Genomic DNA, 13,578 nt, shown 5'->3' with positions numbered 1-13,578 from the left:
ACAGAGCTGGCTAATCCCTTGGATGGATAATAACACTATTACTTCTTCTTCATGAGCTAAAAGACCTATTATAAACCATAATTACCTAACCCATGCTGCAAAAACATTTAATACAGTTTCTCTCATTCTAACGACTCTGGTTTCTGGGTTGAAATGTTTTTTTCTTTTTACATGAATATTACAGAAAGTGCATAATGCACGCTCTGATTTCTTTTTCTGGACTTCTCTGGAATAACTGCAAATTCAACCCCATCAGATTTTTCCATGTGTCCCACAGATATCAGATCGAAGTCATGTATCTGCAAAACTGTAAGTTCAAAATGCAGACATAACTCATGTGATTAAAATTCACCGGAAACAAATGCTGACGGAATTATTCTAGAGCAAGGCTGTGCGTTAGTGCAAACACAAAAATCTGTTACTATATCACAAAAAAAGAGAATTATTGACTTCTTGGGGGCACATCAGGCCCTACCTAATATTTGGTGAAATGTAGCTTTTAATGTTAAAGATACAAATTTTCAAAAGCAAATATGGTAAAGTGCTCGCTTTTAGTTTAACATTTCAAAATTTAAAACCTGGGGGAAAAGGAGGAAATAATAATAACAGTAATTGTGGTATTTATTAGGCGATTACTATGTGCCAACCACTGTACTAAGTGCTGGGGTGGATACGAGCAAATTGGGTTGGACACAGTCCCTGTCACACATGGGACTGACAGTCTCAGTCCCCATTTTACAGATGACGTCACTGAGGCACAGAGAAGTAAAGCGACTTGTCCAAAGTCATGCAGCAGACACATGGCAGAGCTGGGATTAGAATCCATGACCTTCTGACTCCTAGTCTCATGCTCTATCCATTATGCCATGGAAATAGCTGAAACACAAAATTAATCAAATAATCAATCAATCAGTGGTATTCACTTAGTGCTTACTTTGTGCAGACCACTTACTAAATGCTTTGGAGAGTACAAGTCAACAGAGTTGGTAGAAATGTTCCCTGCCCACAGTGAGCATCTTCTCCTAATGACAGACATAAATAGCTGACTTGTAAAATGGTGGTAACAAGGATTTAGTTAAAATACATGTGGAAACAGTGATAATCAAATAAAACATAAAATCAAATAAGTACAGTGCTTTGTATACAGAAAGCGCTCAATAAATGCAATTCAATGAATGAGTGAAAGAAAAGATAAATGTGCCTTCATTCCAGCATTCTAATTTTAAATTTCCCTATCTTCTCTTTGGATTTAACCAATATTTTCTTACATTATCTTTGTTTTGCTGAGGAATCTCTTTAGTTATATGAGAATAGCCCCACAACCATAAGTAACACATTTTACCTTATTTTAGATTTTTAAAAATTAGGCTTTCAGAGTCTATTAGATAAACAAAGAGAAAATGTTGTAGCTATGATTCAGGCTTAGTTGCTTCAGGGCATGTAAAGAAGTCAAGCACCATGCCTCGTGAAGGCAATGATCTTTTCCTCAGATGAATTCTTACTGAATGACGAATCCCTAAAAACAATTAGGCTAAATATGTTTATCATCCCCAGTGGAATGAACCCATTCACGATAAATTAATACAGGGTAACAAACATACTTTGTACCCTGAGGAACAAAATTTGCATGACTGAAAAAGGGACAGGGTTAACAGAGAAAAAGCAGACAAACTAGAAGAAAGAGAGAGAAGAGGAGAGGAAAGAGACTGGAAAAGGCAGGGGGAAGAGATGGGAAATGGAAAAGGAAAAGGGTTAGGGGATATGCCCAGTAAGGGAGAGAGGAAAATGTAATGATAGAGAGATAGAGAGGAAGGAAGGGGAGGGGAATGATTTTTTCTTCTCCATTGCTCTCTGTCACCATGCCCAGCTACAGAAATGGTGCTGGAACCGGAGAAACAGACAGTCAGAACTGTGAACAACACCCCTGTTGAACTGTTCTGTCCTGACATTTGCTTATTTATTTATTTTACTTGTACATATCTATTCTATTTATTTTATTTTGTTAATATGTTTTGTTCTCTGTCTCCCCCTTCTAGACTGTGAGCCCACTGTTGGGTAGGGACCGTCTCTATATGTTGCCAACTTGTACTTCCCAAGCGCTTAGTACAGTGCTCTGCACACAGTAAGCGCTCAATAAATACGATTGATTGATTAGTACACTGCTCTGCACATAAGCACTCAGTAAATACTATCGATAACAATGATGATGTGGAGGAGGAGGAGGATGATGGTGCCATTTCCGGGTAAAGGGTAACTCAATATAATCTTATGATGATGATGACTCATTCATTCATTCAATCGTATTTATTGAGCGCTAATTGTGTGCAGAGCACTGTACTAAGCGCTTGGGAAGTTGATGATGACAATTCTCGGTAAAGTAATATAATCTTTTCAGGTATCAGGACAGGCCCCTCTCCGCCTGGTCTCTTCCCCCAAAGTGTGATTGTCTTTCCTAAACTGCAAGGGACATCTGTTTTCCTAAATTTAGCCATTCCTTCCATCCCATATCCTTGGTCTTTATAAGTGCTGGGAAAGAGTGAAGATTCCGCCCCAATTCCCCACACTTCTAATAGTTGTATTTTCTCTCTCTGTGCTCCCCAGAAAGAGGTGGAAACCGCCCCCGCCTCCAGCCTTGAATCCCCCAAAGCTGGCCAGGATCGGAGAGGTGAAGACAGGGTCTAGGATTCCTCTGATTGAAAGGCCACCCCTTTTGCATCTCCATGGCCCTAGAGCTGACAGGGAAGTATTTGATTAATCAATCGATGGCATTTATTGAGCACTTACTGTACTAAGACTTGGGAGACAACAATACAACAGAATTAGCAGACACATTCCTTGCCCACAATGGACTTACAGTCTGTTTCCTCTCCCTAAACAGGACATGGGGACAAAGCTGATTAAAGCAAACAACGGAGAAGGAGTGTAGCCCAGTGAATAGAGCACTGGAGTGGGTATCAAAAGGACCCGAGTTCTAATCCCAGCTCCGCCACTTGATTGTTGGGTGACCTTGGGCAAGTCACTTCACTTCTCTGGGCCTCAGTTACCTTGTCTGTAAAATGGGGATTGAGACTGTGAGACCCATGTGAGACAGGGACTTTGCCCAATCCGATTTGAATGTATCCACTACAGCGCTTAGTACAGTGCCTGGCACTTAGTAACCACTTAACAAATACAACAATTACTATAGTTAGAGTACAAGAATACACCAAAAGTGAAAGATAAGCCTATTTGTATTAAGGCCTTATTACAGTCTCCTTTTTTAAACACTTAAAGAAAGAAAAGCACACATACCAGTTCTTGATTGCTGATTTTCATTAAGGACTCTTTGTAGCTGTTCATATGGAGTACAGACTCCGAGATTTGGCAGAGAGTAATATTTGGCAATCAGGGCAAAGGACTCCACATCCACCAGCTTCTGACCATTTTCACCAAATATTTTATTGCATATGGACTCAGTATCTGCAGAGGAAGTCAAACATAAAGGTAAATTTAAAATAGGTTTCCTCTACTACTACAAGGGTAAAGAGATCCAAGAGTAAAATATACAGTTCCAAAGCAAAATTACAGTTTGAAAGTCAGAAAGACAATAAAGTATAATTACTATATACTCTTGCTCAATACCTGCAACATGAACTTCATTATACAATTCTTATTTAACTAGCCGCTAGTTAATTGTTCACCAGTATTATAGATGTTAATTCCAAATTTGGGGTTGGCTTTCCTTCTGGCCCTGAGACAGCTCCAAGAGAACAAATTTGTTTAATTTCTGGCTAAAAGAAATGCGACTATTAAATTTATGAACTGCCCTAACTGGACTACAACTGTGAATTTACAGGAAAAAAAGAACATATACCTACTACCTTAATCCCTGCTTTTTCCACTAAGTTCTACTACTTTTTCTCATGCTGCTTGGTAAACTGTCTTGTCCAGTATGCCCTTGGAATGGTAAAAAGGGTTAAAAAAAAAACCGCACTATCCAACAGCTCTAAAATGGAGCTTCAGATGCTCCAATTTACAGTGCAAAAGTTGAGCACATTCGGTTGCCATGACAATTTTTAAATATTCTCTCAATTCTTCCAGAACCAGGGCCAGAGAACGCCCTCTCTCTTCACACCCGGCAGACCGCTACTCTCCGGATCAAAGTCATTCTAAAATCATATCCTCTCCTACAGATCTTCCCCGATTAATTTGTCATCACACTCCCCCCACATCCTCTCTTCCCTCCTGAGCCCTTTTATTTTGATTGGCATTTGTTAAGGACTGACTTGGTTTCACAAAATGCTGTTCTGAGCACCGGGGTAGATACAAGTTTATTAGGTTGCACGTAGCCTCTACCTCACATGGGGCTCACCGTCTTAATCCCCATTTTACCGATGAGGTAACTGAGGCACAGAGAAGTAAAGTGACTTGCCCAAGGTCACACAGCAGACAAGTGGCGGAGCCAGGATTAGAACCTGGGTCCTTCTGATTTTCAGGCCCGTGCTTTTTCTATAAGGTCATGCTGCTTCTCCTCGGGTCGTGCTGCCTCACCCCTGGGTATGCGTAGTAAGAAAGACAGAGACAGAGTGATGGATTTTTGTGAGACAACTAATGGGCATAAACAGGTTACAGAACCTGCTAAAAGTTTCCAAGAAGCCAAGTTTAAATATTAGACTGGCACCTCGTCAATAATTTCTAACAGGCAGCGGATCTACACGTACTTCTTTAATAAACTGAACGTTTGATCTGTCTAAAGTAAAAAAACCCAGCAACAACATCTTCTACAGTAAATGTAAGTAAAAGTTGAAAATTTCCCCTTCCACTTCCTTCCAGTGAACTCAAGATCTATTCCCCCAACTCAGACAAAAAGAAAAATGTGTCTAAGTTAATTGCCAAGGGTAAATTTCTTTCTCAATGTAATCATGAAAGAAAAGCCGTTTCTGTGACAAAAATGTGTTAAAGACTTTCATTTTTCTGATTGCCCCATTGATTTCTTTGATGTTATACACCGAGACTAGAATAATGTTGCCAAATGCAACACAGAAATATTTAGCTACAATACAGTAGGGGCATCTCAATAAGCTATTGAGTGGCTCACATTTAAAGAGAAGCAGCATGGCTCAGTGGAAAGAGCACGGGCTTTGGAGTCAGTGGTCATGGGTTCAAATCCCGGCTCCGCCAATTGTCAGCTGTGTGACTTTGGGCAAGTCATTTAACTTCTCTGTGCCTCAGTTAGCTCACCTGTAAAATGGGGATCAAGACTGTGAGCCCCCCGTGGGACAACCTGATCACCTTGTAACCTCCCCAGCGCTTAGAACAGTGCTTTGCACATAGTAAGTTCTTAATAAATGCCATAATAATAACAATAATTTAAAGGCAATTTCTAGATGCTGGGGCAGCAACTGTTTAGCGTATGATAGAAACGGAGTTTTAAATCTTTAAGGTCAGAGGGACTCCTTATACCATTCGGTCATAGAACAATTTGCTAGCAGAAAGAAATGTGGTGTTTCTTTTGGAAGAGTAAGGATTTCAATCTATTTGAAATGTTCTAACGGTCTAGTTTGAGGTTTGTTGTGGATACTTGCAAAATTTCCAATCCAAATACAAAACATTGGTCTTTTAATTCCTCATTACCTTCTTGATAGTCCGGAAGGGATTCTGGTCCATTCACAACTCAACAGACTACGGCAAAAATGACAGTCCTTGAGTGATCCATGTAGACGCTTCCACACACAGATGACTGAGCTCATACACATAAGACTTTCAAATTCTTAGGAGGCATGTTTGGAATCAGCCGAGCCCTCTGAATGGAAAATGAACCCACACATCGCAGCCTGCGTCAGGAAAACCCTATATACACCCACAGACAAGCTGCGTGGCCTAGTTGTCTCACAAAAATCCATCACTCTGTCTCTTACTACGCATACCCAGGGGTGAAGCAGCATGACCTGTCTCCCCCTTTTAGACTGTGAGCCCACTGTTGGGTAGGGACTGTCACTATATGATGCCAACTTGTACTTCCCAAGCGCTTAGTACACTGCTGTGCACACAGTAAGCGCTCAATAACTACGATTGATTGATTGATTGATTGAGAAGCAGCATGACCTTATAGAAAATGCATCAGCTTGGGAGTCAGAAGGGACTGGGTTCTAATTCCCATCTCTGCCACACATCCGCTGTGTGACCTTGGGCAAGTCACTTAACTTCTCTGTCCCTCAGTTTCCTCATCTGTAAAATGGGGATTCAATCCCTGTCCTCCCCCTCCTATTTAGAATGTGAATCCCACGTGAGGCAGGGACTGTGTCCGATGTAATTATCTTATATCTAATGTGTCCGGGAGAAGCACTGCTCTCCACATGGAGGAAGGAGATTCTTTTTTTTTTTTTTTTTTGCAGGTATCAGGCAGAAATGGTGGATGGTCCTGGGAGTTTAGAACATAGGCCTGGGACTCAGAAGGACCTGGGTTTGAATCCTAACCTTGTCACTTGTTTATTGGGTGACCATGGGCAAGTCACTTGACTTCTCTGTGCCACAGTTAACTCATCTGTAAAACAGCGATTTAGACTGTGAGCCCCATGTGGGACATGGACTGTGTCCAATGTGATTAGCTTGGACCGACCCCAGTGCTTAGTACAGTGCCTGGCACATAGTAAGGGATTAACAAATACCGTTAAAAATAAATAAAGGAATAAAGGATATGGGATAGATCCAGGTAGGATTCACGGTATGCAGAGGAAGCTCTGCGCTAAGGATCAGCTTCAAGCAACATGGCGTTAGAGCTGACTGAGAAGCAGCCTAGAACATCCTAGGAGCCTGGGCTTGGGGTTTGGAGAACTTGTGCTCCAACCAGGCTCATCGCTTGGCTGCCGTGTGACCTTGGACAAGTCACTGTGGCTCAGTAGATAGAGCACGGGCCTGGTAGTAGGAACAACCTGGGTTCCGATCCTGGCTCCGCCACTTCTCTGCTGTGTGACCTTGGGCGAGAGCTTCACTTCTTTGGGCCTCGTTCCCTAAAATCTGTCACATGGGGATTTAGATTGTGAGCCCCACGTGGGACAGGGACTGTGTCCAACCTGATCAGTTTGTATCTACCCCAGCGCTTGGAACAGGTATTGAATCCTCATTTTGCATCTGAGGCCCAGAGACGTGAGGTGACTTTCCCAAGGTCACACAGCAGACAAAAGGTGGAGCCAGGAGTGGAACCCAGGTCCTCTGATTTCCAGGCCCGTGGTCTTTTCACTAGGACACGCCACATCTCATGAGCGTCTCCTCCAATAGACTGTAAGCTCTCTGCGAGGAGGGAATGTGTCTAATTCAGTTGTACTGCTTGCTTCCAAGTGCTCTAAGTACAGTGCTGGGCACACAGCACTTGAGAAATATGAGTGATTGGTTGATTTTCTAGGCCATGATGACTTTTGGGCCTACTTTTGCTCTTTGAAGCTTGCCCCCTCCCAATCGCCAAACCCATCTAAAATCTCTACCGCTTACATCCAAACTGACTCCTGTGCTGTGGTCGGATATGGTTGCATCTCTGGAGAATTACTCTCAATACTCCCTTCCCTCTCCTGCTCCTCCATCCAGCACAGCCTGTAGTTGCTGCTCAAATGAGGAGCGCTTATTGTGTACATATTTTTTTACTCTATTTATTTATTTATTTTATTTGTACATATCTATTCTATTTATTTTATTTTGTTAGTATGTTTGGTTTTGTTCTCTGTCTCCCCCTTTTAGACTGTGAGCCCACTGTTGGGTAGGGACTGTCTCTATATGTTGCCAATTTGTACTTCCCAAGCGCTTAGTACAGTGCTCTGCACATAGTAAGCGCTCAATAAATACGATTGATGATGATGATGAAATGAGGTAGTAGCCCGTGGGCCTCCAAATAACTCCCTGCTCTTGATTCCTCAAGCAGCAAAATAATGAATGATAAACAGACGATATTTATGGCGCTAATTTCCCCCGGAGAAATCTGCTCGTTTGATTTCTGGGAATCTACAACATTGGCTGGCGAAACCAACAGCGTCGTTGGACAATATCTGGAGTCCTAGCTACAGCTTTTAAGTGCATTCGCAGTGTCTTGGATAAAAGCATCCACACACGGCTGGAAGAGAGAGAAGACTGGAAGGTGACACCCTAAAATTGGGACGAGGTGTCTGGTGTAGTGGCCCGAAATTTCCAGATCATCTGAAATGCGGTACAAGGGTAAACGGCACACTAATTTAATTCACAGATGATACCAGATGGGAGGAAAGCAGCACAGATCGAATGCGGAAAAGTGCAACCTAATGCATTCTTTCTTCAGGGATGGAAATAATCTGAAACACAGAGACAGTGTGCCCTTCAAATGAACTGTGAGTCAGGAGGCCTGTGTTCTGTTCCCTACTCTGTTGTGGATCGTGGCGAGTCATTAAGCCTCTGTGGGAGTGTTTTCCTGTCTCTCTGTCCCTCAGGTGCCATGGGAGATACTAACATTTGCCCTATAACTATCTGAAAGAAAAATTGTCTTATAATCCCCAAGCCCAGAATTGTTATTGGGCCCGCTGTGCCCTGCGGCTTTGTGCAAAGTTTCCGAGGAGAGTGGGGGAAGAAAGGGTCTCACAGAGGGGAAATATGTGACTTTTTTGTGTGAGATGAGAATGTTTCTTGTTTTCCTATTGTTTCGAATAAGGATGTGAGTTTGATTTCAGCATGAAAAATCGAAAAGGACGGAATTTGAACCAGACTCCTAGAGGCGCAATTCAACCAAGGAAAATTAGATAAATCACAATCCCTCGGAAAAGATCGCTCAGTCTAGAAGAACTGCTTGTTAGGAGTCATGGCAAATGAATTCCTAAGAGATGCTCTCTTCCTCTAAGGGAGACAGACAGACAGACACACACACTCCCTCTCTCTCTCTCTCTCCCTCAAAAATGAAAAAAAGAAAAATACTTCCTGACCTCCTAGGAAAGGACAAAAAAAAAAACCCATCGCTTAGCTTAGAGAAAAAAGACAGGACTAAGTTTCAGTGTTTAGAACAGTGCTTGGCACATAGTAAACTTTTAACAAATACCATTCATTCATTCATTCGTATTTATTGAGTGCTTACTGTGTGCACAGCACTGTACTAAGCGCTTGGGAAGTACAAGTCGGCAACATATAGAGATGGTCCCTACCCAACAACGGGCTTACAGTCTAGAAGAGGGAGACAGATAATTATAATTATTGTTATTATTATGAAGTTTTCCATCAGTTGGAAGGAAAATGCGTCTGAACACTCACTAGTTCACCTCTCTGAATCAATGTCATATTGACACTTCTACTAAGGTAATCATTATTTTAGCTTTAAAATTAAATGAACTGTCAATAAATGCCAAGTTAAAAAAAAGCCTAAAAGCCTCATTACTTCATTCACACCTGATCCTGTTATTTGGCCAGAATTTCCCACCACACAACTGTTCGCTTTATTTTTAGATTAATAATAATAATAATAATAATAATAATAATAGCATTTATTAAGTGCTTACTATGTGCAAAGCACTGTTCTAAGCACCAGGGAGGTTACAAGGTGATCAGGTTGTCCCACTGGGGGCTCACAGTCTTAATCCCCATTTTACAGGTGAGGTAACTGAGGCACAGAGAACTGAAGTGACTTGCCCAAAGTCACACAGCTGACAATTGGTGGAGCCGGGATTGGAACCCATGACCTCTGATTCCAAAGCCCGCGCTCTTTCCACTGAGCTACGCTGCTTCTCTAGATAGTACTTGTTAAGCGCTTATTATGTGACAGGCGCTGTCCTAAACTCTGGGGTAGACACAAGGTAATCAGGTTGGACACGCTCCATGCCCCAAATGGAGCTCACAGTCTTAATCCCCATTTTACAGATGAGGAAACAGAGAAGTCACTTGCCCGAGGTCACACAGCAGATAAGAAATGGAGCCACGGTTCGAACCCAGCTCCTTCTGACTTCCAAGCCGTGCTCTAACTACTAGTCCGTGCTGCTTCTCACTTAAAGAGATGTTCTAAAACCCTGCACACTAATAGGAGTTGTTTTTTTTTTTTTTTACCAGTTCTTTGGAAAAGCGATGCCAGGATCGATACGCCTTCTTAAACCCAGAACTCACTTCATTCCCATGCATCACTCTCTTACTTTTTGAGGCCCGGTTATCCTGACGGCTTTTTTCATTAAAGCCAGTGGGTCTCCCTTCAACTCCCTTCTCGTCCAGATGATGGAAAGCAATTTCAGTAAGTGCTTAACTTTGTCAAGTCCGCGGCCACTCCAGGGCCTCAGGCGCTCCAGATTCAAAATTGCATTGTACAATGTGCTTCCACAAGCCCTTGCCTCTTAGAAAGAATATGTCTCCCATGACTCGCAAGTGGCTTTTGTTTTCAATCAATATTCTCCCTCCAACTTCATCCAGGTGAGGATACAGCTTTTAAATGTTAAAGATTGGCTTGCTTCTTTGCAAAATGAGCCTAGGGCTACTTGAATTCAAATGGAGTGAGAGGAATTTCGGGTCTAGTGGACTCCACGGACTAAGGTAAGCAGCTGTGAGATCAAAGAGAAGCAGCTTGGCTCAGTGGAAAGAGCAAGGGCTTGGGAGCTAAAGGTCATGGGTTCTAATCCTGGCTCCGTCACTTGTCAGGTGGGTGACTTTGAGCAAGTCAATTCACTTCTCTGGGCCTCAGTTACCTCATCTGGAAAATGGCGATTAAACCTGTGAGCCCACGTGGGACAACCTGATCACCTTGTACCCCCCCCCCCCAGTGTTTATAACATTGTTTCGCACACAGTAAGCGCTTAACAAATGCCATCATTATTATTATTAAATTCCCATTTCTTGACCTAAAAGACATCACAGCCTGAAAAAAAAAACAAAAAGGGGAAATTCCTAAGTATGTGGAATACCATCAATTGCATTTATTGAGCACTTACTGTGTGCAGGGCACTATACTAAAGGTTTGGGAGCGCACACTACAACAGAATTGGTAGCTACGTTCCCTGCCCACAAGGCACTCACGGTCCAGAAGTAATTTAAAACCTAACTGGCCTTTTCAATCAGCTCTTAGAATTATGGCATTGATTAAGCACTCACTATATGCTAAGCACTGGGCTAGATACAAGATGATCAGATCAAATACAGTCCCTGTCCCATTTGGAATGCAGAATCTAAGAGGGACGGAGAGCAGGTATTTAATCCCCATTTTACAGATGAGGAAGAAGAGGCCCCGTGAGAAGAAGTGACTCACCCCAGATCACACAGCAGCTTTGCTAAGCTGCCCTGACAGGGCTATAATCTTTCGGCTTTGCCCTGGTTTGCAGTCTGCGGAATTCTTGATAATAATAATAATAATAATAATAATAATGATGGCATTTATTAAGCACTTACTATGTGCAAAGCACTGTTCTAAGCGCTGGGAGGATACAAGGTGATGAGGCTGTCCCACGTGGGGCTCACAGTCTTCATCCCCATTTTACAGATGAGGGAACTGAGGCCCAGAGAAGTTAAGTGACTTGCCCAAAGTCACACAGCTGACAAGTGGTGGAGCCGGGATTTGAACCCATGACCTCTGACTCCAAAGCCCGGGCTCTTTCCCACTGAGCCACGCTGCTTCTCTTGATACACGTGTGTGTATCTGAATACCTGGATTCTTTATTTTCCTTCTTAAATTCTGAAAATCTACAAGTTGCTTTTCTCCACCAGCTTTAGAAAATATCCAATCGAGAGACCTTTTTGAACTGTACCAGGCTGCTGCGACAATGGCTGGTTGTAAAGACTAGCCTTTGGGACCGTGACGAGATTAAAAGAAAAAATCTAGGGAGAACAAAAACCATTTCGAATGACTAGACGGACGAAGTCTTTTTTAAAAACAAGTTCATCCTCTAAAACGCTTGATGTGCCAGACATCTGCTGGAGCACACGTACTGTGAATGAAGTCAGTGTAGCCCTGGGAATGGTGTCTGCTAGGAAACCAGCACAAATCCTTATTTATTGGGAGTCCCTGACGGAAGTTTTGAAAGGATACTGGCAAGAAAATAATGAATAAAAAACACCCCTGCCTCTTAGATACTTGGAATATACTTTCAAAACTATTTAAAAAATCTAAAACCCTCCTGAGAGAACACAACCGCTAAGCCCTGAAAACACCCTTATCTTTAACGATCCCAACATCGTACTGAAGCTTCTGGTAATAATAATAATAATGATGATGGCATTTATTAAGCGCTTACTATGTGCAAAGCACTGTTCTAAGCACTGGGGAGGTTACAATGTGAACAGGTTGTCCCACGTGGGGCTCACAGTCTTAATCCCCATTTTACAGATGAGGTAACTGAGGAACAGAGAAGTTAAGTAATAATAATAATAATGGCATTTATTAAGCACTTACTATGTGCAAAGCACTGTTCTAAGCGCTGGGGAGGTTACAAAGTGATAAGGTTGTTCCACGGAGGGGCTCACGGTCTTAATCCCCATTTTCCAGATGAAGGAACTGAGGCACAGAGAAGTTAAGTGACTTGCCCAAAGTCACGCAGCTGACAGTTGGCGGAGCCGGGATTTGAACCCGTGATCTCTGACTCCAAAGCCCGGGCTCTTTTCCAATGAGCCACGCTGCTTCTCTACAGATGAGGGTACTGAGGCTCAGAGAAGTGATGTGACTTGCCCAAGGTCACGCAGCAGACATGTGGCGGAGCTGGGATTCGAACCCATGACCTCTGACTCCAAAGCCCGGGCTCTTTCCACTGAGCCAGGCTGCTTCTCTGAAAATCTACAAGTTGCTTTTCTCCACCAGATTTGGAAAATATCCAATCGAGGGAGCTTTTCGAACTGTCCCAGGATGCTGCGACGATGGCTATTAGTAAAGACTAGCCTTTGGGACCGGGACGAGATTAAAAAAAAAAAATCTCGGGAGAACAAAAACCATTTCAAACGACTAGGCGGACGAAGTTCTTTTAAAAACGAGTTCATCCTCTAAAACGCTCGATGGCCCGAAGTCACACAGCTGACAACTGGCGGAGGCAGGATTTGAACCCATAACCTCTGACTCCGAAGCCCGGGCTCTTTTCATTGAGCCAGGCTATCACTCAATGGTATTATCGAGTCCGTACTCCTCCTTTAGACTGTAAGCTCCTTGTGGGCAGGGAAGGTGGCTACCAACTCTGTTACGGCGCGCTCTCCCAAGTGCTTAGTACAGCGCTCTGTACGCACTCAATAAATAACAATATTTATACCAACTGATTGGTTATTGTGGACAGAACCGGCACTAAGCACTTGGGAGAGTATGATAAAACTCACGCGTATCTCTGACCCCGCCATCTCTTAGTACAGTGCTCTTAGTACAGTCCTGTATATATGTTTGTACATATTTATTACTCTATTTATTTATTTATTTTATTTGTACACATCTATTCTATTTATTTGATTTTGTTAGTATGTTTGGTTTTGTTCTCTGTCTCCCCCTTTTAGACCGTGAGCCCACCGTTGGGTAGGGACCGTCTCTATATGTTGCCAATTTGTACTTCCCAAGCGCTTAGTACAGTGCTCTGCACATAGTAAGCGCTCAATAAATACGATTGATGATGATGCTGCTGCTCAAGTGCTCAGTACAGTGCTCTGCACACA

At 42.7% G+C, this 13,578-nt stretch overlaps 1 protein-coding gene across 1 annotated transcript in view; it reads right to left on the bottom strand.

The window, feature by feature from the left end:
* The window catches only part of METTL25 (methyltransferase like 25), a 105,183-nt gene that overhangs the window by 81,455 nt on the left and 10,150 nt on the right, over positions 1 to 13,578 (bottom strand). Inside the window, exon 2 of the mRNA XM_038756835.1 lies at positions 3,292 to 3,459. Coding sequence (XP_038612763.1) covers positions 3,292 to 3,459 — 168 coding nt within the window. The remainder of the gene's footprint in view (positions 1 to 3,291; positions 3,460 to 13,578) is intronic.

Source organism: Tachyglossus aculeatus, chromosome 14 (assembly GCF_015852505.1).
Source record: "Tachyglossus aculeatus isolate mTacAcu1 chromosome 14, mTacAcu1.pri, whole genome shotgun sequence".
NCBI lineage: Eukaryota > Metazoa > Chordata > Mammalia > Monotremata > Tachyglossidae > Tachyglossus > Tachyglossus aculeatus.
The sequence above is the reverse complement of the archived record's forward strand: the minus strand, read 5'-3'. Positions and strand labels throughout refer to the sequence as shown.